The 27,771-nt window shown below is 45.8% G+C and overlaps 2 protein-coding genes across 2 annotated transcripts in view; both read right to left on the reverse strand.

Moving 5' to 3' along the window:
- The window catches only part of LOC135903047 (shematrin-like protein 2), a 21,783-nt gene extending 9,075 nt beyond the window's left edge, over positions 1 to 12,708 (reverse strand). The window contains exon 1 of the mRNA XM_065433421.2: positions 12,328 to 12,708. Within this exon, the coding sequence (XP_065289493.1) occupies positions 12,328 to 12,654 (327 nt within the window). The 5' untranslated portion in view covers positions 12,655 to 12,708. The remainder of the gene's footprint in view (positions 1 to 12,327) is intronic.
- A 457-nt stretch (positions 12,709 to 13,165) lies between these two features.
- Positions 13,166 to 17,985, reverse strand: LOC135903046 (uncharacterized). Its single transcript, XM_065433420.1, has 3 exons — positions 17,960 to 17,985; positions 15,256 to 15,760; positions 13,166 to 13,388 (listed from the first exon to the last, which is right to left on the reverse strand). Exons 1-2 carry the CDS (start codon positions 17,969 to 17,971, stop codon positions 15,266 to 15,268), a joined length of 507 nt encoding a protein of 168 aa, XP_065289492.1. The 5' UTR covers positions 17,972 to 17,985; the 3' UTR covers positions 13,166 to 13,388; positions 15,256 to 15,265.
- Positions 17,986 to 27,771: the final 9,786 nt, after the last annotated feature.

Consider the following 27,771-nt stretch of genomic DNA (forward strand, 5'->3'; position numbering starts at 1 on the left):
TGGGCCCCGGGTGCCAGACGACCTAGCTACGCCACTGGGTACAGCGGAGAAGCACCGCATGGGGGCTGTGAACACGCGGCGCCCGAGATCGACGCGCTGGTTGCCGCTCGGACTCGCTTCGTGGGCGCGCAGGAATGGAGGAAAATAGCGGCGCCGCCTTTCGCTTTTTGCGAGATACGCGAAAGGGGCAACAGATATGTCTCGCTCAGAGGGCCGCCGAGAGTGCTTTTGACCGGCAACTCCACCCACCCGTGCGGCGAGCTCGGCATTTGCGCAACCAAGCAACAAAAGTAATTCACGTGAGAAGAGGCGTAGAGGAAAGAAAATATAAAACGAAAGTTGTCTTTGAAGGGGTTAGAAATGGAGAGAGGGAGCGAACAACGAAAATGCGCGAAATGCCTGCGCAGTGTTTATATAGAGCATCGTGCGAGCGAAGCCTTGGATGGCCAGTAATTTCCGCGCATGCGACCCTCCCCCCCTCCTCCTTGCAGCACCCACCATCAGCGGCGGTAGTAGGAGCCTTGTCTCAGGGTGAAGCGGACCGTCATAGATTTAGATAGTTAATTTGCGCGTAACGACCCGCAGCAGGCCAGCGGCGCGTAGCAGGCGGCTATGGATTAATCTTGAATTTAGATCACCCCCGCGCAGAGCGCCCTTTTGGTGTTGAAATCTGGGTGCCAGCGCGTGTGCGGTAATTCCCCGCGAACCCGCTTCCGCCCGGCCGCCCGCGCCGCCCATTAGCCGCCGCCGGTGCGCGGTGGAAGCCGACTGTTGCGAGCATTCTCGCGTCGGCCCCTGGCGCGCCACATTCAGAGGAATCTGAAGTTCGGGGAGGCGCTTGGGGAGAATTGTTGAGCCGGCGAAATTCAATGTGACGGTCGCTTGATATGTCGTGGACAATATCCCACATTTCAGGTGCAGGTAGCCAGCCTAAACCTGTAAAAATTGAAAAGTAATGAGTACAGACAAATCGCGAACAAGAACAACAAAATTCCAGAAACATCAGGTTCTTCTTCCCGTTATTTCCGCGCGAAAACGGTTGGAGTACTTAAGTGTAAATGAGTTTCAGTGGAGTAGGCAGAGGGTGGCAGGGCAAGGGGGAAGAGTTGGCACTATTTGATGAGTTCAAAAGATAATGTCGAGAGCAGCCTATAACTTGCCCCACCATTGGGGTTTGTTGAACCACTTTTCGTTGATGTTATTACCCATCACCCACTCATTCTAATATATACCATTGAGTGTTGCCTGCGATCGCGTATGTGGAGTACATTGAGAGTCTAGAGGAAACCTTGAAATAGCACGGCCCTGTTCAGAAAAGCGACAAGAACATGGGAGACGCCACACTTCAAGCTAAACAAACAGAAGCAGTGAGGAGGCAGGAAAGATTCACTGACACAGAACTCTTTCTAGCTTCAACCAAGAGCAGGAAGTGCACGACGATATGATGTCTGGTACATATGAGAGAGGCAAGTTTTGGTGGAAAGCTGCAGCTGATTGAGTGGCGAGGGACGAGAAGAAAATCAGGTGGAGGCCGAGAACCAACTGGGCACTGTTATAATGTCGAAAGTGAGATATAGATGAAGTCGACGTCCAAAACGAAAGCCAGTTGCAGAGAATTAGGAAGTTCTTTGTCTAAAAAACGAATGAACAATGAACGACCAAGAAACCACGGTGACAAAACAAGAAAAGTAAATTTTTCGAAGGCATCAACAAAACTTGCTTTGACTCAGCTGCTGATTTGTTTTTATGTGACCACTTGGGGGTGCTTAAGTGCTCAGCGCCTGGAGTAAGCTGGGGGAGCTGTCACTTGCGTCTTAGTAAGTGGCTCGGTCAAGTATCTTCCATGATTTGAGTCTTGAGGCCTATAGTACGACACAGATGGTACTTTCTGACTCGTGTCTGCCTTGGCACTTTTTGTACAAGCGATCGTCAGTCTTCATTTCGAAATCTTAGTTCTTTCCCAAATAGAAAATCTCTCTTCACTGCGCTTCACAATGTTATTTAAGATCAGGGCGTTACCTCAGCAACACTGAAGAACAGTGCAACCAGGGCGACCGCAGATGTACAGTCTCACATTTATTTCCAGTTATAACGTTTATTTATGAGGAAATCCTTCGTTTGCACTTCATGTGCACTGAAAAAAAAATCCCGGTTGCAGAGTAGCATGTTGTCAATTGGTACTGTGTGCTGTACTTCCATTTGGCTGTCATCATGCTAAAATATCCCACTACAGTCGTCCTTAACAGAGTTTCTTACACTTTGATATCCTTTCAACGTCGTCACAATCTACACGTGCGGGAATGCTACCTTGAACCGGTGGAATGATCTGTCATTGATCGGTTCATTATTGTGTCCCATAGCTTCCCTTGAGCTCTGGAGAATTCCGCAGTGGAAGGCTTCAGATTACTGTAATACTGAGGTCAGATGAACAATCGCGATTTTACATTGAAATTTGTGCAGTCTGCGTTCTACAGAGGGTTGAAATAGCAGGCGACTGGAGTCTTTTCGCTCTGTCTAATTAAGAATGGGCCCGCCGCGGCATGGAATAAAATGGGCTACTTGGTCCAGTTAACTACTGCGAAAGCGCCCAGTGCTCTGTGAAAAAAAAAAGAAGAAAAGACGCCAACTCGATTTGGCATGATCACCTGCGCACTGGCGATTATTCACGCGCTCTAGGAAGTTGCGTAGTTCCCTGAGCTTTCTAGCCTTGTGATAGCGTGTAATACCATTATGACTTCTGGACAAGCTTGCCTGCTTAGTGCAGTGCTTGATGTCCCTTTGACCTTGCCCTTTCCTCACATCTTGTCCACAGCACTGGCTTTATACCACAGAATACAAACAGACTTCCCGTATTGTCACATCTTACTTTAAAATAAGCTAATTGCGCATTTGGGTTATTTCATTAATTTTTTCTATTCGTTTGGGTTGTCATGCGGCATAACTTCAATATGAAATTAAATATAAGCATGCAGGCCTATTTCATACAGACACTGAAAAGTGAATTATATAATGTGCTGTCCCTAATAGATCGTTCATAGTCCTCGCGTTGGTCACCGCCCAATTTCAAACCTCTAAGTACACTTTCACGGACTGCCTTTATCCCAAGGCATGTGCAATGCAGCTGCCTGGACTTAACTTTTGTTTCAAGATGCCTCAGTGCCAGTGTGAAATGGTTCATGGACAACGAAACGCACGGTAATGACCACGTTCCAACATATGTTAAAATCGACGGCATACGCAAGTCACACTCTACTACAGTCCTTCATCACATCGACTGGCCTAAATACACGTTGCTCATGGAGAAGAATTGCCAAGAGATCCAGGACTGTCTACCTGGAAACATCGAGAAGCTAATTAACGCCGCTGCTCAAGAAGCCACAAAATCTTTTAGGCCTATTCCTAAATTTTCTGAATTCGAAGCAGAATTGGAGCGGCTTCGAGCAATCCGCCCTCGCGCGGAAGGAAGGTACAGGCGCACCAAGTCCATCTACGGGAGTACCTCAGTGTACCTACTTAAGGCTCGCCTCCCTTAGGTACCAAGTACCTAAGGGAGGCGAGACACCTACAGAAGAAGATCCAGCGTCGGATCAACTCCTTGCAGTTTCTAAGATGGAAAACCTTCTGTACTTCCCTTGATCCGCATAAACCCCTGTCACATATATGGAGAACAGTGCGTGGTCTTCGAACATCACCGCAACAGCGCCACCCCGTCAAATGATTGGCTTCCTACCAAGGTCGCAGAGAGATCGACGTAGCGGAGGACTTCTGTTGCAAAGTTGCTGGTCTACTGCCATCGTTCGGTACACATGATCCCCGTGGTGTTCCAACCTCGCGGGATTCTCGTATGGACATTCTGTTTTCCATCGAGGGGTTGCAGGCGGCGTTGGCAGCGTGCAGACGTTCCTCATCGCCTGGGCCTGACGGGTAGACATGCGCAGCTCTTGGAAACCTCGGTCAGACAGCCCGGCATGCACTTATGGACGTGTACAATAATTCATGGCGTGAAGGAGTAGTTCCTGCTGCATGGAAGTCCAACCGCCTTGTGCCTCTGCTCAAACCAGGTAAATCACCCTTAGACGTGGCGTCTTATCGTCCCATTGCTCTAGCCAGTTGCCTAGGAAAGGTGATGGAGAGGATGGTGCTGATGCGCCTAGACTGGTATCTTGAACACTACAAGTTATACCCTAACGCTATGGCAGGCTTTCGACGCGGACGCTCTTCTGTAGACAATGTCATAAATCTCGTCTCGTCTGTTCAGCACGAAAAAAGGCTCCGGAGGCTGTCAGCGGTGATATTCCTGGATGTTAAAGGCGCTTATGACAACGTAACCCATCAAGCCATCCTGGACGCCTTGGGCGATGTCGGCCTAGGCGGCCTTGTTTTTCTGTTGATATCCAGCTTCTTGAAGGACAGGTCATTCTTTGTGCAAACAGAGGATGGAGCGTCATCACAACACAACTCCTACTTTGGCGTACCACAAGGCGGAGTCTTGAGCTCCACTCTATTTAAGCTCGTGCTCATCGACTTGAATAAAACTTGGTGCTGGGCTAGTTGGTGATGCATTCTTTAAAACTGATGGTAGCGCTAAAAAAAAAGGAACGGACACACGAAGAAAAGACGACACGACGACAAAGAAACGCGTTTCTTTGTCGTCGTGTCGTCTTTTCCTCGTGTGTCCGTTCCTTTTTAGCGCTACCATCAGTTTTCATCGACTTGGTTCATACCTTTCCGAAATCGGTCCATGTGTCGATTTATGCAGACGATTTATGCATTTGGTCATCAGGAGCGACGCGTCCCCAGGTGCGCGCCAGACTTCAAAAAGCGGCCATACTAACATCAGGTTATCTTCGAGCGCGAGGTCTGCTCTATAGTCGCTTTCCCGCGCAAAGCAATGAAACCGCACGTTATCAGAATTAATGGACAGCCAGTTGCCTACGAGAAGACGCACCTCTTTCTAGAAGTGACAATAGATCGAGACCTTTCCTGGAGTCCTCATATCTCCTACCTAAAAAGGAAATTAGTCATGATAACCCACGTGCTCAGATTTTTTGTGGGAAAGTCATGGGGTGCGTCTGTGAGTGCGATGCTCCAACTCTATAACGCACTGTTCCTCGGTCTCCTGCGTTACAGCTTACCTGTACTGGGTGGAAGCGGTAAGACCAACCTCCGTGCCCTCCAGTCTGTGCAAGCTCAAGCGCTGCGAATTTGCCTTGGTCTTCCCAGATGTGCATCTACGGCAGCAACAAGAGCCATCGCGCATGACCACCCCATCAGTACGTATCTTGAAGTCGACACTTTAAGGATGCACATCAGGCACTTCGCCCAACTTCCATCGCATCATCTCGTCTCCCTTCCTGCCACTCAACCTCGTTCAGCGTTTAGCAAGATTATTGCCGCCAACCATGCAACTTTACCGTCAAACTTCACGCCTGCAGCGTGACCATCTCTACCGCTGTGGTGCCTCCATCCACTCCAGGCTGTTCTTGTTATTCCCGGTATCAAAAAGAAAACGGAAATGTCAACTTTCGCCCTTAAACAAACCATGCTTTCAGTGCTACATGACACAGGACGCATCCACGTTTACACGTGGATGCGTCCACGTGTAAAAAAAAAAGCTCTAAAAGTCCAGCTGGAGCAGTGGTGATTCCTGCAGAGTCTGTCACCCTCAAGTTCAAGACATCTCAGATTACATCACCGACGGCTGCAGAATTCGCAGCTATCCGTGCTGCTCTGGAGTGTATTGTTCACAAATCATCAGATTCATGGTCGATCTTATGTGATTCAAAGGCAGCTCTCCAGTGTCTGATGTCTCCTTTCAACCACGGACCAAATGTGCAACTAGTCGCAGACATCCGACTACTTCACCATCCCGCAATCAACAAGGGACACAACATCATCTACCAGTGGATACCGGGTCACTGCGGAACTTCGGGAAATGACAGTGCGGATGACGCTGCCCGGTCGGCCCATGATGGTGCCCAGATTATACCCATACCACTGTCAAGAACAGATGCAGCTAGAAGTCTTCGCTCCCTCGCCCGCGAGCTTACGCAGAATCTGTGGAACACCAGTGAATTCACGAACGCACATCTCCACAGATTGGATCCACGTCTGCAACTCCGCCTACCACCAGGGTTACCACGAGCGGAAGCAACACTTCTGTGCCACCTGTGTCTCGGCGTGGCATTCACGAACTCCTATTCATTCCGCATTGGAATGGCCGACAGCCCTACTTGTGACACCTGCGGCTGCGAGGAGACGACTGAACACCTCCTTTGTGACTATCCCCGTTACAAAGTGCCAACAAAAGTGCTCGTGACCACGCTTGAAAAGCTGGACAATCGCCCCTTTACAGAGGAAAAAGCTCTAGGACACTGGTCCAGGCGGGCCTCGGCACTGAAGGCCTTAAAGGCTTTGCTGAAGTTTTTAAGGACATGTGAATTGTGCGACCACCTTTGAATGTTGTAGCGCGTAGTATCGCGTTACTGTGTGATTTTTCAGGTTTCCACTTTTTTTCCTCTTCTTCTTCTTCTTTCTCCTTTTATTCCCTTTACCCTTTTCCCCAGCACAGCGTAGCCAGCCGGTACTTACACTGGCTAACTTCCCTGTCTTTCCTCCCCTTTGTTTCCTCCTCCTTGGAACGGTATTGATTGAATTTTTTTCCTGCTTTTACAGAGCCGCTCGATCAAAACCATTCAATTATTCTGTTACTGGATCACTGAACACAGCGCCACTTAGAAAAAGCTTTCGCCCATTGTGCAAAAATCATTACTCGGTGAATGAGTGCCATAAAGTCTATCCATGCAAACTCATGAATAATTTTTTTTTGTACGCACTTTAGGGTACGTAGTGATAAGAACCGCAGTTTTTATTTCTCTATTTGTGCAGAAAATGCACGCGCAAATTTGTGATATGTCGTTTTCACCTCATCAGACACAGAAAGAGAGGGAGAGAGCGAGCTCTTTATTGAAAAGAATAATGATTAGCCAGGGTATCTTGGCCTACATGCTACTCTACAGAGAATTGGACGAAGGAGAGAAAAGGCCCTAGAAGAAGGTGGGCATAATAATAAAAAAAAAGCTTTAGGTCTTGAAATTTTATCGGCAGCAGAATAAGTGTCCGAGACGATGAAGGTAGGTAATCGTGTTAAAACTTGATGGTTAATGGAAATGAGAATAAAATCACAATCTTGATGTGACAACGTGTGCGGATCATAGTTTAGAGAGAAGACCTATTGATAGAAAAATCCGAGGACACCTAGGCACTTCTTATGAGTTGTGAATGCGAAAATATTAAATTCCAATTGAACTGTCCTGAACGGCCCTTCAAGTATTGCGCTGTGAGTAATGCACCATAGCGATGCGTGCTGCTCGAGCCAGCAAGCAGCAGCAGCCTTCGGTGCAAACGTTACATGCCGCCGGCGCGGCGATGCCCTCTCCCCTCGCGTAACACCTGGAGCGATATCGCCGAGCACGTGGTACCTTCCGCCCCCTCTGCTCTGTCGAGGCGCAGGCTGTGACGTAGCGTTGCCGCCAATGACGATGCGAGTTTAGGTGCCATTTCACTGCTACAAACAGCAAACGCCGGCTTTTTCGCTGAATGGGCCATTTGATGATTTCGCATCAATGTATACAAAGAAGTCCAGAGCTTTGACTTTTTCTGATGGACAAGGCCAGGGACCCGGCATCCGTGTCAACGTCAAGGGACCTTGGTCGAGCTTTCCCATGTTCACTTTATATAGATGTCGCTCCCAAGCAAAATGTCCTCTAGAGATCCCGTGACTCCGCAGTTGTCACAACATGGACTTAAAGTCCGGCCATTGCGAAAAATAAAATGTATGCAATGAATAAATAAAACGTGTATGCTATGCTTAGTCGAAGACGGAGATTGAGGATCTCAAGATGCTGTGGTAGCCATAGTGGTAGCCTTGATTAGAGTTATGGGTAGATGTTGAACAAAAAATCGTAATTAGCTGAAGGGTGAAGACCCTCTTTTATGCCGCACATTGAGTACATATCACTTCGCCAAAGCTGAAGCCTCCCTCTTAGTGAAAAACACATTAAGAAATTTTATATCATAATGGCCTTCGCGGGCTGACTTATCCGCCCTTTCATTAACTTTATACCGCCATGTTCTGGATGTCATTGAAATGCTGTCACAAGTCCAGTATTTGAGGTCAAGTTGTGTGAGTATGCTATGTCCTGAACTGAAATGTAATTGCTTGACCTAGTGCTTTTTGTGCAAAGGCCTTGCAATGCCGCTTTCGAGTCTGAAAATTGTCCATGGTTCTTGAAGTTGCCGTAGTACGTATTTAATCGCTTGTTTCATCGCATACAACTCAGGTGAAGTTCATGTCATTACTCTATCTAAATGCCATGACAATGTCTGGCATGTTATGTAGAGCAGCCGCCAGTAAATATTTATTTATTTATTTCAAGTACCTGCAGCGCCCGAAGGCATTATTGCAGGGGGGGAATATACAGTGTACATAAGCTCGACAAAATACAGAACTGGTCAAACAAAAATAACACAACAATAGAAAAAATTCACGCCACTATATGCTCAGCAGAAATGCTCTGAATGATGCTTCAGTGTGACAATCAGCAATTTCCTGCGGTAGCTGATTCCACTGTGATATTGTGTGTGGAAAAAAAGAATGCTTGAACACGTTTGTTCTACAAATAAGTTCTCTTATTTTTAAATAGTGGTCACTTCTGTGAGACAAGAAATGAGGAGGTAAAAGGTAAGTTTCTCTATCTATTTTAACCAGGCCGAAATAAATTTTAAAAAGCATTTCCAACCTCATGTTTTGTCTGCGTGTGCTTAATAATTCCCACCCCAAGTTATCCTTAAGTGCTGAAATACTAGAAGTAAAGTCATAGTTATTACAGACAAAACGGGCTGCGCGGTTTTGTACATGCTCGAGCATATTAGACAGAGTTTTGGTTTGCGGGTCCCAGGCCATACAGGCATACTCTAATATGGGTCTTACGTTCGAAAAATAAAGTAGTTCTTTAATTTTGGGAGGAGCTAGCCGGAAGTTGCGTTTAACAAAATTTAGCATTTTACAGGCTTTCGCTGTAACATATTCAGCGTGCTTAGTCCAAGTTAAATTCGATGAAAAATAAACACCAAGATACTTATACTGAGTTACTCGCAATAGCTGGACATTGTCTAATGTATAATGAAATAGATGTGGATTTTGTTTACGTGTAAAGGACACGTACTGACACTTACTGGGGTTTAAAGACATTTGCCACCTAACGCACCAGCGTGTTATACAGTCCAAATTGCGTTGCAGATACTCGTGGTCAGTGGCAGACCTAATGGAGTGATAAATCACACAATCATCCGCATACAGACGCACTTTGCATGACACAACCTGAGCAATGTCATTAATGTAGACCAAAAACAGCAATGGCCCTAAAACAGATCCCTGGGGAACTCCCGATGTAACATCAACATAATCAGATTGTGAGTCATTAACTACAACACGTTGCTTGCGTTCTTGTAGATAACATTTAATCCAATCAAGCAATGAAGGAGAGATACCGAGGGATGATAGCTTATACAACAGTAAAACATGGGGAACAGAATCAAATGCCTTTCTAAAATCTAGAAATATACAGTCAGTCTGTACACCGAGATCGAATGAATGAAAAAGATCGTGGCTGAATTCTAGGAGCTGGGTCGAACAAGAACGACCAGACATAAAACCATGCTGATATTTGCTAAAAAATTATTGTTTTCTAGATGTTTTATTAGGGAACTGTATACAATGTGCTCCAGTGTTTTACTACGCACACTAGTTAGAGAAATTGGCCTGTAGTTGGAGACAATATTTTTTGGACCACTTTTATGGATTGGTACCACGTTTGCAACTTTCCACTCCTTAGGTAAACAAGAAGTACTTAGTGATTTCTCAAAAATAATAACCAGATAGTGGGAAATTGTGTGAGAACAAGCCTTTAACACATGAGAAGGTATACCATCAGGACCACTTGCAGAAGAAACATTTATATTGTCAAGCAACTTAAGTATACCACCATGTGTCACGACCAGTTCTGGCATAGGTTCAAACCCATTGTCGGGAATAGGCGGTAATTCATTCTGGCAGGGAGTTGAGAAAGATGATTGGAAATAAAGATTGAAGCAGGAAGCTTTATCGACATCATTAGTAAGAAGTACACTACCGTTTCTTAAGTTCGGGATGCCAATTGATTCTTTGCTAATCGTTTTTAAATACTTCCACATTTCTTTCGGGTTATTTTGTAACTTTGGGCCCAATGCTAAGAAGTATTTTTCCTTAGCAACCTTGTTTTTTACTTTTATATCTTTTCCAAGGGTTTTTAGCATTACAAATACAGATGGGTTACGCTGCTTTCTATAAGCATTCAGAAGGCGATGTCTTTTATTAATCAATTGCTTGACTTCCCGAGTTACCCAAGGCTTATCACTACAATTTTTTGCAGACAAATGTTTCCATGGAACATGTGTGTCAACCAGACGCTTTAGTGTGGAGCAAAATGTATCCCATAGGGTATTGCAATCTGCGGACTGCGCTAAATGACTGAATTCCTGCAGGAATATAGTAAGATCATTAGACAATGAAACATAATTGCCTTTCTCAAAAAAGTATACCTTCCTTGGGTGATCATGTGCACATGAGAAGGGGACAATCTGCACATGCGCCACAATGCAGTCATGGTCACTAATACCGGGAATTACGGCGTTATCAGACACAAGCAATGGCTGGTTTGAAAAAAGCAGATCTAAGATAGAAGAGCTATTCGGACCATACCTAGTAGGTTCAGTAACAAACTGATAAATGTCATTGGTAACTATTGCCTCGCGGAATGCTATAGACAGAGAGGAAGAATTGGCAAGGACAGGCTTATAGTGAACCCACTTCACGTCAGGCATGTTGAAATCACCGCCAATAATATAGTCATTATTTATTGTAGAAAGAAACTCGGATAGGGTTGTGAAGGTCTCAGGCGATGTGGAAGCGGGGGAACGGTAAAAGGAGCCAACTGTCAGTAATTGCCCAGTTTCAAATCGAATATTGCACCAAACTGACTCGGGACGATCAGTTCGGATTAACACGGGAGATGATTGCAAGCACGAGTCAACAAGTAGAAAGACACCACCGCCATGCGCATTGCGATCGGAACGGTAGACGTGAAAACCAGGCGGAAATACTTCGGAACTACCAACAGCTTCGTCGAGCCAAGACTCGGTACCTATAATCACATGGGGTTTTACTGAAGAGGTCAGAGTAGCAAATTCATCAGTTTTGTTTTTTACACTTCTGCAGTTCACGACTAAAATGGTAAGCTCTGAAATTGGATGAGCGGAACGTCCCATGCGCACACATTGCTTTGAGGACTTATTGTTCGGGTACCGCCCCTTCTGCTACTTTTTCAATTCAACAACAATATCCTGAGTTCCATCATAAACGTAGCACTTCTTATCAATGAGTAGCTTATCGTATCGAAGTTTGAAAGAGCAATTCAATGTTTTTGCATAACTTACAAGTTTAGATCGCGCAAGTCTGACGTCAGGGCTGAGATCCTCACGGATCGCAAAGTTAGCACCCTTGAGCCTGAAACCACGAGATAGGATACGTTCCTTATCCTTGAAGTTAACAAACTTTATAATGATAGGTCTGTTTTTGCTTCCGTGGGATTTACCAATCCGGTGAGCACGCCCTACACTTTCTGGGGTAATCCGTTCATTCAGTTGCGTTTCGAAGAAAGACAGTACTTTTTCCTCCGATACAGACCATGTCTCATCGGTTGAATCATCCAGGCCAAAAATAATGAGGTTGTTTCGTCTGGATCTGTTGCTCTCGCTATCAAGTGACGCCCTAAGCTTCACCATATCATCACGAAGGGCGTCGAGAGCGCACGGAGCTGAGGCTGCATTGAGCGTATCAATCTGTTTGAGAGAACGCACATCAGTTTCCAGAAAATTCACCCTGCTAAGAAGGGCTTGGACTGACGTATTCAGCACATCTTGCTGTTCTTTAACAACTTGTATTTCTTGAAGAAATCTCGCCTGATTCGTTTCCAAGCCTTTAACAACTTCAAAAATTTCCGTGATTTTGGCACTGTCAGAACCTGTAGGTGCAGCATTGGTTCTGGGGCCAGGGTTACTCTCGATATCTCCCGAGAGCATTAACAGAACACGTGATACAGCATCAAAAGCAGAAACCAACCCTACAAGGCACTTTCGCAAAACATATAGAAAGTTGGTGGGGCACGACACCGCTACTGTACAGCGGTTAGAACTACGATAACATTTAGCAGCTTGTAAGTAACTGACCTGTGCGTAGAACGGGTGTGAGAACATGGCCAGGGCAGTGTCGTGCCCCGGACGCTCAGCTGACAAGTGCTGCTTATATATCCGCCCCTCGGATCGCGTGACGCTGGAAGGCTTTGGTTGCCAGGTGAGAGCAGATGTCGCAGTCAGTCTTGGATGCTGGCAAGGAATTGGCTGGGAGCGGCGAAACTCAGCCAGCACATCGTCATCGATGAAACTCGTCGAAGGCCGCACCAGTGGCAAGGGAATGCCCGGCGTAGCGAAGCCCCCGAAGGAAGCTTTCAGGAGGGACAGCGCCAAGACCTGTGCGTAGAACGGGTGTGAGAACATGGCCAGAGCAGTGTCGTGCCCCGGACGCTCAGCTGACAAGTGCTGCTTATATATCCGCCCCTCGGATCGCATGACCTGTACTCGTAATATAGTATGTCTCTATCGTGTAAGCCAGTGCTGTCTCTATAATAGTTGCTTGAGGCATGTTCTTCTTAGAGCTTATCCCAGGGATGTACTTCCGGATGTGCAGAGGAAACAGCAGCCATGGAGGGAACTGTAGTAATATGAATTGTGGTGCCTGTTCGGGGATAATAAGCCGAATTTCGCCGACAGCTTACCCGAATCGGCAATTGGCCTGCGTTTTGATATTACTCAAGAAATTATTCTTGTTTGGACCGTGTGTCTTATATGTATGCGGGTTATTTCCTGGTTTCGTAGCCGGTCAATTCTTAAACACTGAGCCTCATCACCAAAACGTCATCTCCGTATGGCGCATCGCGTAAGAGAATCACAGAAAGTTGCGAGGCTGGTCTGTGGTGTTTTCGACGGAAAAGAGGCTGGGATATGCGACGTAAAAAATAATTTATTGTACAATAATACTTGACTGGCACTTGTTGATGGCAAGGACGTGTTTGCCGTCCTCATTTGTTCTTCGCCCTGAGGAGTGCCCTCAACGGCTTGGCGCTTGACTGTGCACCGTTGGGTGAGATTTGCACCAGCGTTGAGGTCGACGCAGCTCCTGCCAGTCTTCAGCGAAGATTTCACTAGACACGAAATTCGTTTGACCATTCGATCTGAAAATGAAGCAGCAGCGTGAAAACCATGTTACAACTATAAAATCTGGGTGGCAGTTATAACGACATGGCGGGACGAGCCTGAAGATTGGCCAGCTCCCAGGGCATGCAATTGTCGATACAGTGCGTTTATATATTCACTCTTGGCGTGTTGTTGGTCGGCCAACTTAATCATTGGTTACGAGTTAGCATGCCTATAAACGGCAAATCTTTTATTGACTGCTAATTACAATGGTGCTAAGGCGATACATATATGCACGGAAAGCCCAAGTAGGATCTCCTCTTGAGATCTAGCGGATACAGAAATTTGTAAAATGAAATAAAAGATATTAGCTTCAAGAGCTACATGTGTAATCACATTTTTGATAGGCGATGCTTGTTATGTACAGAGCACAGATGTTCCTATGTTGCTCTTTTTATTGCGATGCAACTTGGGGAAAGTTGTGTGTTTTTGCGTATGTGCCCTATTCACGCAAGTTTCTATTATCACGTCGAAAGAGAGAGAGAGAAAATGATAAAAGAAAGGTAGGGAGGTTAACCAGGACTGAAAGGATTTAGAGACCGGCAATGGCCTGAATTAAGGCACAGGAAATGTTCGCACACGGACAACTGGACAGCCCGAAAACAGACACACAGTACGACATCAATTTATTTAATGCTGTCCACATATGCTGTGTGAAGAGATGACAGCGTGTGTCAAAAAGCCAGTCGTGACGTTGAAAGGGGCAGCATGAACGAAACTGCAGTGACCACAGTACGTTAATTCCCCGTGAATACATGTAATGTTACAGTTTTCTGCCATACACATGTACAAATAAATAGTAGGTGGTTTTGTGCGAATCTTACGGAAGTTCCTGCATTTATAAAAACCAAGTTCCCGTCACCCGTTATAATCTTAGGGAAAGTCAGCCGCGAGGTTCATGTCTTTCCATTTTTTTCTCAACATCTCAGAGTCAACGTTTCTACTCATGTTCAACTGTTGGAGAAAGTGGTACCGCTTTGCAATGAGCATGTCATGTAGGGCTTTGTCAACAGGAAGTCATGCAAGGAACCCCGCGACACCATGAACTAGTTGAGGCAGCCGTTGTGGACACAAGACCACCACCTAGAAGAGTCACTTCATGAACGCACGCAGACACTTTCAGGGCCGCGACACCACCATAAATGAAGTTAAGGGTGGTTTTATTAAATACTTTGTTTAAATACTTAAATACTGTGAAACAAATGTTTCACGACCTAAGTGCGAAATTCGGTTCGAGCATGTCTTTTTCCCAGAAGAAATGGAAGGTTTTCCTTCACTAAGCTGTTTATTCTTAAAATACCTTCCACGCCCTATAAAAAATTTGGCAGCTAGCTGCTACCACCAGGTATTGCTAAATATTCTGCATTTTTAATTAGTGGTTTTTTTTTGGGACAGCTTTTTCCGCGGCGACTGAGGCGGCGTACTGGTGCTGAACATAAACTTGTGAGTTTGATTCCCGGCCGCAGTCCGATGGAGGACACACACTAAATCGCTCTTCTGCAAGGAATTAGCTGCTCGTTCATTAAGAATTCCAGTCGGTCAAAATCAGTCTGGGGTTCTCTCTGGTGTCTGTCATAGCTCCTGTGCTTAGACGAGTGGAAATGCACGAATAAATCCGTAAATTAATCAATAAACAAGCTTTAAATCAGTTACGTTGTAGTCGAGCACTCAGAAAAACGGATGTAACAAAATATTTGGACAAAAATTTAGGAAGATCTCTTTTTCTTTTTGAGGTCGTGTGATCATGAAATAACAATGACTGTTTTATGGTTATTTGCTTATTCATGAGCGCAACAAGACACACTACGCACTCGTATGCAGCAAGAAACCGTAAGTATTTCTTACCACTGGTTCTTTAATGGTAGCCACCTCCCTTGATCTTGATGATGCCGATTGTTCCACCGTGGCCGCCTCCAAGGCCACCTCCAAAGCCGCCTCCGCCGAATCCGCCCCCGAAGCCACCACCGAAACCTCCTCCAAGTCCACCACCGAATCCACCACCGCTGTAGCCGAGGAGCTGTCCGCCGCTGTGCAACTTGTTGATGTGGTGGATCGTCTTGACTAGATACGATGGCCCGGCCACGATCTTACTTCCGCCCCCGAATCCTCCACCGAAGCCACCGCCACCGAAACCTCCGAAGCCGCCACCGCCGAAGCCGCCGCCACCGCCGCCGCCGAAGCCTCCATATCCTCCACCTCCGTGGCTGATGGCAACGCCCGTCACTGGAACGGCCGTGAGACCTCCGCCGTGGCCACCTCCGAAGCCACCACCGAAACCGCCGCCGAATCCACCACCGAAACCGCCGGCTAGGGCGACACCAGCGAGCGTTCCAAAGACGCAAGCGATTGTCTGCAATGGTCATGAGAAAATGCGTATATGTGTAAATGTGTGGATATGTGTAGGGAGATCGCCACAGAGAGGTGCTGTCCCAGCGACGTCCCGCGTCAAAGGCCTAACGTGCAAGACGAGGTCATGTGCGGAGTTCATGCTACAATGAAAGTTCGTCCAGTCGAAGCAGACTTCAGTCGACAGAAATTGCGTACGCAAACAGCAACCATGATTACTTTGTTGACAGTGCAAGAAGATTGAGTTTGAAAATCAACGATAGGCTGCCGTTCAGTTTACATAGAAATTTTACAGAATTACAATTTCTTTATGGTCAGTAGCACCGCATATTTTGTTACATGCATTGTGAACTCATTGTGATAACGCCGTCGTTTACATCATGTAATTTAAGTGTGGACGTATTTCCAGGCTTAAAGTACCTGTCCATGCGCTCCCTGCATTGCTAAGCAAAAGCAAAAGCGACAAGAATTTGTAACTTTCTTGTAGGTGTAGCAACCGCTTTCTGAGTATGCAAAGTGGCTCTGCTATGAAAAGCTGCAACCTCAAATTTAGTGTGTCGTGACAAACCACGAGAATGCTTCGTAATGCCGGAATGGGAAGCCGCACTCTCGCGCAGAATTAGTTTTCAGTGTTGTGTACGTTTCTATAACGCTGCGATTACGTATACCGTCTTGCCCTGAGCAAAACCGTGTACTTTACGAGGAATGATCACACTGATAGTGTAGCTCGCTGTGTTTTGGGCTTCGCGCGCGCACAAAGCGTCCAGAGCAGCCGGCGGGCAACACTTGCCGCGCACGCGTATCCAGTCAGCTACAGCGGCCTTTTGCGTGTGTATTTCACTCCGTTATGGTTCACCCACTACGTGATTCAAGGCAATGTCGCACAGAAGGAAAACGGAAGTCATGCTAAACCTGCTCCGCGAAATAGCGCGCTGAACAATTAAAGTCGTACCTCGATTTCGTGAAGAGCTACTTCCAGCTCCACTTCCTCGACGGGTGCGACGCAAATACGCGTGCCGCCACATGGCGTCCTTAACGCCTCGTTATAGACCGAGTTTTGACCCCATTGCACTAAGCGCCATGTTCTAGTATTAAGAACGCCGCTGTGGAGGGAAACATGGACAGTTTCCTGATCTAATCCAGTTGTGATGAGAGTTGTGTCGAAGTCATTAGTAGTGTCGGTTTCCTTCAAGACTGTATCTTTTGCCCGCCTCAGGCTGCCCAATATGCCGGATCACTTTCCACGGGCAGAATGAAACGTACGTTAGAACAATATAACCTTTTTATACCTGTGAGCACTTCTGGAATATGCTATGTCTTTCTGTGTGATGCACCGTGAACTAAATTTGCCAGTGACATTGTTAAAAGATATAATTACATAAAGCGTAATTGGTCATTAGAGTATTTCTCTCTGTGTCAACTCTCTGGAATGTAAATAACAAACGCTTGATAGAAGATTCGTTCGCATATGATTCTCTCTGATTGGGTAAAAATATTTCGAGCTTCCTTGAAATATTGATCAGCATTCAGTATAAAGAAATGTGGTGTGTTTTTGCATATCCGCGGTGCTCACTGGTGGCCAGTGAGGATTCATTGGTGTTTCTTTACTGTCGAAACCACACGTTCATTTTCGTAAAAATTAAACTCCTGGATGGTATGCAGTGCATGGTATACGGCCGGTGCTTCAATTTGAATTTTAATGGACCACTGATATTTCCAAGGTAATTCGAGATGATTCAAAGGTTTCTTTTTGCTATGGTCCGCTTACTGTCAGATGCAGGATTTCGAGTTATCAATAGCAAAAAAAAAACCTTTGAATAACTCGCCGTCTCATTGCTGCATATGAACTTATTCACCTATATCGCGTTCAGTAATATTGTGTCATCGTGTATATATCCCTCAGGACGGCATGACTGTCAAATGGCTAGAAATATAAATAGGCAAACTGGCTGCAAGTTCAAAGTGTTGCGCCAACTATATTACGGAAATGCGCTCATCAAGCACTTGCAAGATACTGCTAATTCTGTCGAACCTCGCGGTAACTTTTCAAATAACCAACATACTTAAGAAACGTATTACATGCTGAATGCTTACGCGCACTGCTGCAGCTTTGTAGCACGACTGTCTACAAAGCTGAAACAAGCATGCTCTCCAGGAAACGCGCACGCAAGCCGCTTTCAAACCCACGCATGCCTATTCTTACCAGAGCCTTCATGATGCGCGTGTGTGAAGCGATCTACCGGAGGCGACTAACGCTCTTCGGATGAACAAGCACGCTTTTATAGCGCGCGCAAACCAGATCCTCTTCTTGGTGCATTTGAGTTTTCCCGATCCCCTGTTTTGAATAACGGACGCTCTTTGTCAATTCCCTTGCCCCGCGTGTCCGTATCGGGCCCCGTGCTGCTCGGCTCTCTCGCCCTCACGGCAGGTCTCAGCTCTCGTCGAGGGGGCTCCTCTCCTCATGGACGAGCATCTCCGAGACTTCCTTCTTGCCGAATAGATGACGCCCGGTCGTACGCGAACAGCTGACAGTTGTTCGGGAGCGGCGTCGGCGAGGGTTCGTCACGGTGCGGGCGAGTGTGAAGTGCGCGGAAGCCTGTGGCTATATACTGCCTCACCTCCGACGCGTGCACTGCACGACTACCACACCGTGCATGCATTCTGCATGTATAAAAGGCGACCGAGTGGGCAGCACGCGTTCCGTCTTTGTTGCCATTTATTCTTCGGGCGCGTTTACTACTCGTTTCTTCCTCCGTGCCGCTCCAGCAGTCCTTTCGCTTTTCTACTCGTGCATCTGTACGCAAGGCGACGCCGCTGTCCGGAACTCGAGAGCGAGCCGCCTGCATATGTCTGCACCCGCCAAACAGCCGGCCGGACCGCTGTTGCGGCTTTGTATTTCTTTACTTCCGTATTGCCACTTGTTGATGGCCCATTCCCATAAATGTCTTAGGACGCGGGGCGTGGCATCCAGTGTGTTCTCCCACCGTATTCCCATGTTCCCGCCTACTGCATTCTCTGCGACACTGTTATTAATTGCAGAGGCATTCCACTGTCGCACTCAAATTATGGCGCCAATTGTTGCGTCTGCTGCTCTGACTCGTTGCTATCTTTCTGTCTTGTTTCCCTTACGGCAGGTGACGCAACGCAGGCCAGCGCAAAACAGAGGAGTAAGAAAAGAGGTATGTGTTTAACATGATGGAGTGGCTGCACGCAAGCCTAAATGGGCGTACGCTGCGCTCCCGGCTATTTCATTCTATAATAGAACCGTCCTAGTTCAGAGCCTTCGTTGGAGGCCCCAGGACATGGAATGGCGCGGTGTTGGTAGCGCAACTTTCTTTGTCCCAGCATCGCCACTCGGCTGGTCTACTTTGCGGCGTTCCTCTTCTTCTTGGTTACGTGCATACTGCCTTCGCAAGCGCTGCATGAACCCTCTCAGGCCTGAGAATGACGCCTGCCGTTTTCAGCATCTATAGGCAGAGACGAGGCTGCAAGGAGCGTCAGTCGCGGCTCCTGTAGGTGCGTTCTCTAAGGAGGGGCCGCACGGCATTACGGGCTCACAAAAATGTGCGTCTCGTGCGTCTAGGAAGTGAGAAAGCTCCGCACGGAGGCTCGTTGCGTAGTGCGCACGCGTAATCGGAGCCGCCTATCGCGACAACGTGACATCCTGGAAGCTGTGGGCGGGGCGATTAGGCGATTTATGGAAGCAAACGTGCTCTCACGACCAAGTATAGCAAGCGGCACCCAGCGGGTTATGTTGATTGATGACGGGAACACTATACTGCCGGGCGAGAGCAAAAGAAATAGATGGTGGTTTGCCACCGCCCACCATATCTGAACAGCATGTCCGGATTGTGTTCTTCCGCGATTGCCATCTTTCCTCTTACAGCTTGTGTCGCTTTACATGGGCTGAACACTTCTATGGTCTTAAAGACCGTCTGGGCAGTTAGCTCAATAACGAAATGCTTGCTTAATGATCACGATATAAGCCGCAAATAATGGCCGATGGTACATGAAGGAAAATTATTCCACTGTAATTTTTTTTGCTTTTTCAAACGTTCAAATTTGTTTAGCTTCTTACGACCCTCTGTGTGTTCCTTTGTTTTTTTATTGTGATGACGGTTTACTTTAAGGCATAATGTTTGGTGCGTATTATATGTGTGCTGCAAGGCCTGTGCTGTGTGTGACTTCAAGCAGTGTTTTGTGGTGTCTATTCTCACGCACCCAGCGATCATAGCAGATCGTGGCAGTGTACCGAAGGTCAGTTGGCAGTAGTAGACGGGAGAGAAAGGATGTATAGAAATGCAGAGGTTAACCAAGGGTAATTCCGGTTGGCTAGCCTGCACGGGGGGGGGGGGGGGAGAGGTAGGGTGATAAAAAGAGAAGGAGAGTGGAAGGGGGAAAGAGAGATGAGCACAATGTAACCGCGTACACTCTAGCGCGGTAACGGCGGCGCCCTTGAAGTCTATCATGGAGGCTTGGAGATCGCAAGAACCTGAGTAGCACGAATAAAGCCTTCTGCGCGAGTTATCTTCGGAGCACTGATCTATAAGTTAACACTAAGTGGTAGGCATCTGCTTCCTTTTGTTGTTGTACGGCAATACTGCAAGGTGTAGAAAGGTTTATGAAAGGAAAAATTGTTCTCCACCCGAACGTAACCCGAAGCTGCAAAGAAAATTCATATGGGTTTCTCAGATATCAGGCTTCGCAGTTGAGTAAAAATTCATCCTGGTCCAGGATGCCGGGCAAGGATGTATGATGGAGCTGAGGCTGATGAAGCTGAGCTCACGCTTTCGTGATCTAGCTCATAAAAAAAAAAGGAAAAGCGCCGAGAATGGTTATGAAGCTAAGGCAGTGGTGCGTCATGATGAACATCGTGACGTTAAGCTCTAAGCATGCACACGCTCCTCGGTGGTCCAGTGTATTATCACTCCGCGAAGAAAGCAGGCGACAAAAGTACAGGAGTATGCGTATTTTTTTTATTGAAGTGAATGTTAGGAGAGGTTCGCGCCTTTATGGTGGCACCGGCTACTCCTTGTCACTTGGCAAACGAAACAAATTTGCGTAAAAAGGGGGAATAGCGACACAAAATATAACACTCAGTTGAACACCGGATCAATAAAAAAATATACAGTCCAACAGGACATGAGTCGCAAAGTTCTGTGCATTAGTTCAGTTCACGTACGCATATATAAAGTCAGATGTTTTGAACAGCCAAAACACACAACACATGTAATACACTGCAAGTACAGAACAGAATTATACACGTTGCGTAAAAGTTTCGATCACCACATAAACCAATTATGAACCACGAACAACGTTTATATAACTCATTTAGCGTAATCGGATCATCTGATACTTAATATTTCCCCAAAATGTTGGTGTCCTCTAAAAACATTTCCAGAGCAAGAAGAGCTCTTTTTTGGAGGCCCGCAGTTAGCCATGGGCCGAGTATCTTTTTTAGAGTGAATGGTCTTCTGTCTAATATAAACAAATTGGCTTGCAGTACCGTTCTTTGTGTATCGTATTTGGTGCACTTGAGGAGAAGATGATGCACATCTTCGTCTGTATGGCCACAAGAACACTGCGGACTAGAGACACTTTTTATCCTGTACAAGAAGTGTTTTGTAAATGCAGTACCAAGACGCAGCCGGTGTACCAATGTTTCAAATTTTCTGTTGCCTCTTAGAATTTCCGGCATTGATAAGACATGATAAATGACACTTCCTGTACGTACTGTTGATATTGTACCAGAATTTACCGGGTCGAGTTCCAGTGCCTCCTTACTGAACGCAAGAAGCAATTAGTTTTATCAGATAGAAATTTCGATGCTCTCGAAGGAGAAAGAGCAAGCGTTCTTTTTCGTGTTGTGTGTCTCGTTGACGTTCCTCCTCGTATCCCGAAGCAGTGACATTAAGCGCCCGTTCTCGTTTTTGTCGCATGTCTTGTTGACGCGCCTCTCCTTTCGCAGCGATGCTACGACATTTGGTATCAGCATGATGGTGTATACACAAAACAAATCTCTGCAGCTGTAAGAGCTTGTTTAGGCACTATTAAAACAATTTACGAAGCACTATATTGATGTCAGCGTCCCTAAAGCGCTGTCAGAAAACCAATTTTGCATACCACAATTTTGACGTTTGCAATAGAACGAGCGCTTATAGAAAGGAAAACTAAGGGCTGCTGATGGTGGCATGTGTTGTCCTTGTGGAACCGACCGCGAACGAAGGCGTATTGCTCTTGGCTACCTTCCTGCGTATTGTCCTCCCCTTTTGATTTCATGCACCCCTTCTATTGCTTTAAAAATACCTGTGAGACAACATTATATGTAGAGGTTTTATGCACCGAATGGTTCTTTTATTACGTAGACCAGAGATGTGCTCACCGGTGATGCGGCCCAGCCTAAACCGTGGAGAAAAAAGATCGCGGATTGATCCCCAGAATGCTTCGCATTAATACGTTGCGGAAACCATCGAATTTGATTGCTAGAGTAAGCAGAGCTTATCTTGTTTAGGGCCACTTTGGGCTTATCTGTTTGTTTTTTTGTTTCTTGCCTAGTTTGCAGCGTCGTAGCTTTGTGCGGCCGTTGCACGGCTGCAGCTCATCATCCAGTGCGAGCATGAAAACGAGACACCCGACTGTGCGTGAACTTCGTCGCAAACGTTGGTCTCGTCTTTGTCGAGAACATTAGTGCCACGCAGCACGCAGCGCCGGCTGCCTCCTTTCTGCTGCCGACCGAGCACGGGTGTCCAATCTCTGTTGCAGCGGCGGATGGCAGCAAGCACGCACCTCCCCGCATCACCCCCTGCCCATCCGCGTTACTCTGCACCCAGTTTTATGTTCCTGCATACAGCTCCGCGGAAGTCTTATGGTATGAGTCATATACAGGGTCTTTACCCACTATTAGAGTTGCTGTATATGATCGAAATCAAGCAATGCGAAAGGGGAACAAAGGACGGTATAATCGGATAACATGAGCTCTGTCTACTAATTTTCCCCACTCTCCGTGTTCATACTGTTCGGGGGCACCATATTTAAGTTTTCCGAAACTTTAAAACTCGCCTGTTGTAGATAACATAAATTTTTTCCTTGAATTGGATTATTCAGGGATGCGGACATTACTTGCGAGATAAATCGAAACGCAGAAAAAACTAATTAACAAATATTCACAAACTAAATTTTGAAATAATTACTTTACGGCGCATATTGCAATTTTACGAACTGTAGCCGGCGAGTTTGCAAGGCATGTCTACTTGGAAGGAATTTCCAGAATGACAGCGGTTTGGAGATATGCGTCATCTAACTTGCCGTAAAAATGCACTGTTGTTCCACTTACTTTTAAGCAAAACGTTCTTTATTGCACTGAAGAACAAAAGTAACAGGAGCAACCATGTATTTCGTCCCACATTTTGGGAAATAATACCTAGGAACTGGTATCATCTTTGAGATTAATTTCAAGTGTTTACGTCGTGCAATCTCACCGACTACAATTCACAACTTGTAATATGTTCCATAAAGTAAATAATTAAGGGGCTAATTTGTATATTTATTAATTAGTGGCATATGTGGCTCCACTTTTCGTGCTAGTAATGTCCGCCTTTTGGATTATTTCAGCACGTGCAAGGACAAGGATTGCCCTATCTGCCACAGGCAATCTTTAAAAATGCCGGAAAAATAAAAAATAAAATGATTTCTCCGTGCAGGCACGTACTCAGGCTCCTTTCTCAGGCAACTTTTCCTTTTGCTTCATTATTTTCTGGAGTGACGGCTCGCCGCGACGCTGACAGATCCTCGGAACCGTATACATGCGATAAGGTGGAAAATAAAATAATGCGAAACAGCGTCCATCATGAAACCCTGCAAGAACCCTTAAACACATAAGCAATATGTCTGTCACCCTTTACCTCGTCTGGTTTTTACCTAATTGTACAGCACTTTTCGTGCAAAATTGGCAACTGAAAACAAGAGTCGCAAGGAGTTGAGAAATTAAGCGGTCTAATAAGGGAGAGAGCCGAAGCGACAGCCAAACAGGAAGGAAAAACGAAAAATAATAAATTTAACCTTTGCTTGTGAAGCTATATATGTATCAACATCTTTTTATTTGAAAAGGAAGTAGAGAAAACACCGCCATATAGTGGAGAAGGATTTCATGTGTTTTGAATGACGTTTCTACCGTTATCAGTCTAACCGCCTGACCTAGCCACTTCTCTGCTATGCTTATGTGGGCGTTTTTCCTACCTTCCGCGGTGGGCGCAGTACGGCTAGAACCGCAGCGTGCTGCGCTTTACGCGATTGTACGGGACTGGCAGCCACGCATCGTTACGCAACTTCCCAAATAACAATACGAGTCGGTTTTGGCACTTGGTAGAGCAATAAACGAGGGACACAAAATAACTGTGATTGTTCCGCAAATATATATTTCTCTGTATTTATCCAGAGGTAACCTTTAAAAAACGCTACTAGAAATCTTTATTTTACACTTTCCATGTTTACTTGTTCTTGGCAGTGTTCTTCCTGCACTTCTTTCCTGCGCGAATCCATTTAATGCGGTTCCTTGTTTGTCAAGCAAAGGCGATTTCTATCTCACAGGCGTATACGTGTGAAATACACTTTATTTCATTTCTCTGTGGCGAGGTTACGCGTTTTTATGGCGAATGGTGGGCATTATTCACATTTACAACAGTAAAGGTACCCCCCCCCCCCTTTTCTTTTTGCACAGGAAAGTTACCTTGGGTTGGGCCCCCCCCCCCCCCTCAAAAAAAAAAAAAGAAATCCTGGGTACGTGCCTGACCCCGTATATGCTCCCACACGAAGCCGAGTTGCGTGGAGGATCGCCATCTTGCGCACAAAACAAATCACGATTGTAAGGGAAAGTCACAGGTCACGTTTACAAGAGCCAAGCTTGTCCCGATATCGGAGATAGTGACGTTCCGCTTGGTAGACCACCTTTATGTGGGACACTTGACTAGTACTTCTTTTACGAACTGCACGCATGGGAGCTGCTATTGCAGTTGTTCGATTTCTTCTGCACGAATAGAAATATTCCGTTGCATGCACCTTAGTGGCACCTTCTCCGCGTTGCATGGTTGCTTCTTGCACCATGTGACTGCGCTTGGCGAGCGGAAGTGTGAGCGGCGAATGATAAAGAAACGTGCAAATACAGTTTCCATTAAAAAAAACCAGGGCCCATATTCACAAAACAGTTATTTCGCTAGCATAGTTCGTAAGAGCTATTTCCAGCGAATCGTGATGTGGGATATATTATTAGCGAATGTGGCCGAGCAAATGACAAACACCTACGAATGAAAAGATGTGTGAATTCCGCTCAAGGGGCCTAAATTAAAATTTTTTTTTCGTTCCTTAGTGCGCTTTTCCGTTGACTGGCTGCCTTCGCTAATAATATTTTCGACCTCAGGACTGCCTGGAATTCGCTATTACGAACTATTCTTGCTTAAAAGAGAGAGATGCAAATGAGAGAAAGGCAGGGAGGTTAACCAGAGTTAAAGCCTCTGGTTTGCTACCCTGCACTACGACAAGGGAAAGGGGAAGTAAAGGCGGAAAGAAGAGCGTGACAAAAATAAAAGCGTGAGAACAGTTTTGTGAATGCGGATTCCTTTTTGTCTTCCCAATATTTCCATGGTCATTCCTGGCTTTTATCGTACGGCCGAGTGCTTGCTAGCTCCTCGGACATTGTTTGGACTGCACCACAGGACAGGCAACAAATAAGGCCACAAAAATGAAAGACACACACCATGGGTGCTAAAGACTAAGGATTTGTTGCACGTTGATCAACGTATACATAGATGTCACATGTCGGAGGACAGCAATGAACAAACAGAACAAAAGATTAATATCATGTTGTCTCGAGAAACATTTGACAATAACCAGAAATGTAATTTTTCGCACGCAATTAATGAGTTTCTTCATTTGATAATGCTTTCGGAGGGGTGCTAACAGATTCACTTTGTAGTTGTAGGATCGTTTGCGTCATTGCTGCAGGTTGGTACAAATTACACTATTGATGTAGGCTGTAGGGTAATTCCACCTATGCTATGGTTTGGCGCGTCTTTTGTTTGCGTACATGGTCTCACTCGTCCTTCGTTTGTCTGTTCTACTCATTTACATTTTCATATATGAGTATAATGTTCCAAGGTACAAGAAGGCAGCACAATATGCAGTAAGCCAGCAGCCTAAAAGCTGTACCAACCAAAGCAACAACGCTGTTTCACCTAGCTACTTTTTTTTTACTCTAGTTACGGCAGTCATGAAAGGGACCTCAAAAAAAAGGGCAACGCACTCACTCGGATAGAAACGGCTTTTAGTGCCGGAAACAATGTTTTGCCGCGTAGCTCAATTTACGCACCTGCGATCGTAATCCATGGTCAGCTAGTTACTGCCGAGTGATGAAAGAGAGTGAGAGGGAGAAGCCACAGAAATTTCTCATTCAACGAGTATGTCGGCTTGTTCTTTTTTCTTGTGAAACGCGTAGAAGCACAACAAATAGTAAAATTTGAGAGGTAGGTGTGGTTATTCATAAACTTTGTAGGAGAAAGGTTTATGCCTTTAAAGCGTTTCCTGACAGAAAGAAAATTAGAAAAAGAGACCATACTTGTTTGCTGACATTGCGAATATATTGAAAGCGTTTTTTTTTTCAGGAGTGTTTAAATAGACAGATTCTTTTTTCAAATAAAATCGAATACTAGTTCTGAAATACGAGTTTGGCATATCAAATAGAATGAGAAACACTTTTCTAACTTTAAAGAGAAGCATGAAGAGGCAAGTATGGTAAAAAAAATTTCATTTAGTTTTTTCCCACGCAGGCAACACTGTTTAGAAGGCCATTAAACTTGTCTGATTTAAAATATTCCACTGAAAGTTCACCGTTCTATCGAAAGTCACTTTACACAAAGTACTCCTATTCGCCGATATACTATCTGCATAAGTACCTTCCGTGGCAGGCCGGCTCGAATAATTGTATAGTTATATACCCCGTATAATAGGTCATGTAACCGAACACGCGAAGAAATCTAATATACCCTTCTCGAATACAATACGTCTATTGGAAACAAATGTATCTTATTCGTGTGCGAAATTTCGATTAATTGGAGGATTTTAATTTTCTGGAATTAGAAATATTCTCTAGATTAAGCCTGGGCCAGGCACGGATGCACTTGAAACACATTCTGTGGAAGGTTCGTGCGTTTAAAAATAGGGTAGGAAAAGAGTGTTGTGCATTTGGTGCAGTAGATTAGTTTATAAACATTTTTTGTGCAAGCGGTGGGAGCGATGTTGGCTGTGGCTCCAGAAAACTTCCCGTTTTGGTGGCGCGCGTTTACGCAGGGTAATTAAGACAAATAAGCGTTGTTTTTTTGTCGGGCTTAAGTACAGAGGGTCTTTTGCGCCGATTCGACCCCGTCGACCCCCAGTATTCGAGCCTGTCGATTGGACCCCGTCAATGAAAATATGTTTCACTGATACCATTTTGTTTTGCAAACGCATCTTTTGGCTCACGGGATCAAAAGCCTTTCGTGCTTGTAAAGCGCGTGTGCGTGTGAGTGGTGGGGGGTTGGGCAAATTGTGCTGTCTATCATGGTGTTCGGTGTTCGGCGCTGGCGACATGCACAAGTGAGCAAATAGATGCAGGAAGCGCTTATTACACGAACGAGTGCAATGCACACAGAGTCCGTCGCAACTGGTTGAGAAAGAAGTTGCTTGTTACCTCGCAGCTTGCATGCAGCCCACATTGAACGTTACAATCGTTCTGAGCCGATGAGAAGGTTTCGTTTGAAGAGCAGTATTTTTGGAGCTTCCAAAAATATCAGGCTGGTTAAAATATCAGTAAAGTCAAGTGAGCTCGTTATGTGAGATTCAGAAGAAGAATAAGACAAGCGGGGCAATTACGCTCACGCGCGTTCTCAAAATCCTTACATCGCCGGGTGTCTAGGCATTACTGAAATAGAATTGCCTTCAAAGGAACGCCCTGCGTGTGCAGGCCGAAAACAAGTGCACAGAGGAGCT

This window comes from Dermacentor albipictus, chromosome 1 (genome assembly GCF_038994185.2).
Source record: "Dermacentor albipictus isolate Rhodes 1998 colony chromosome 1, USDA_Dalb.pri_finalv2, whole genome shotgun sequence".
NCBI lineage: Eukaryota > Metazoa > Arthropoda > Arachnida > Ixodida > Ixodidae > Dermacentor > Dermacentor albipictus.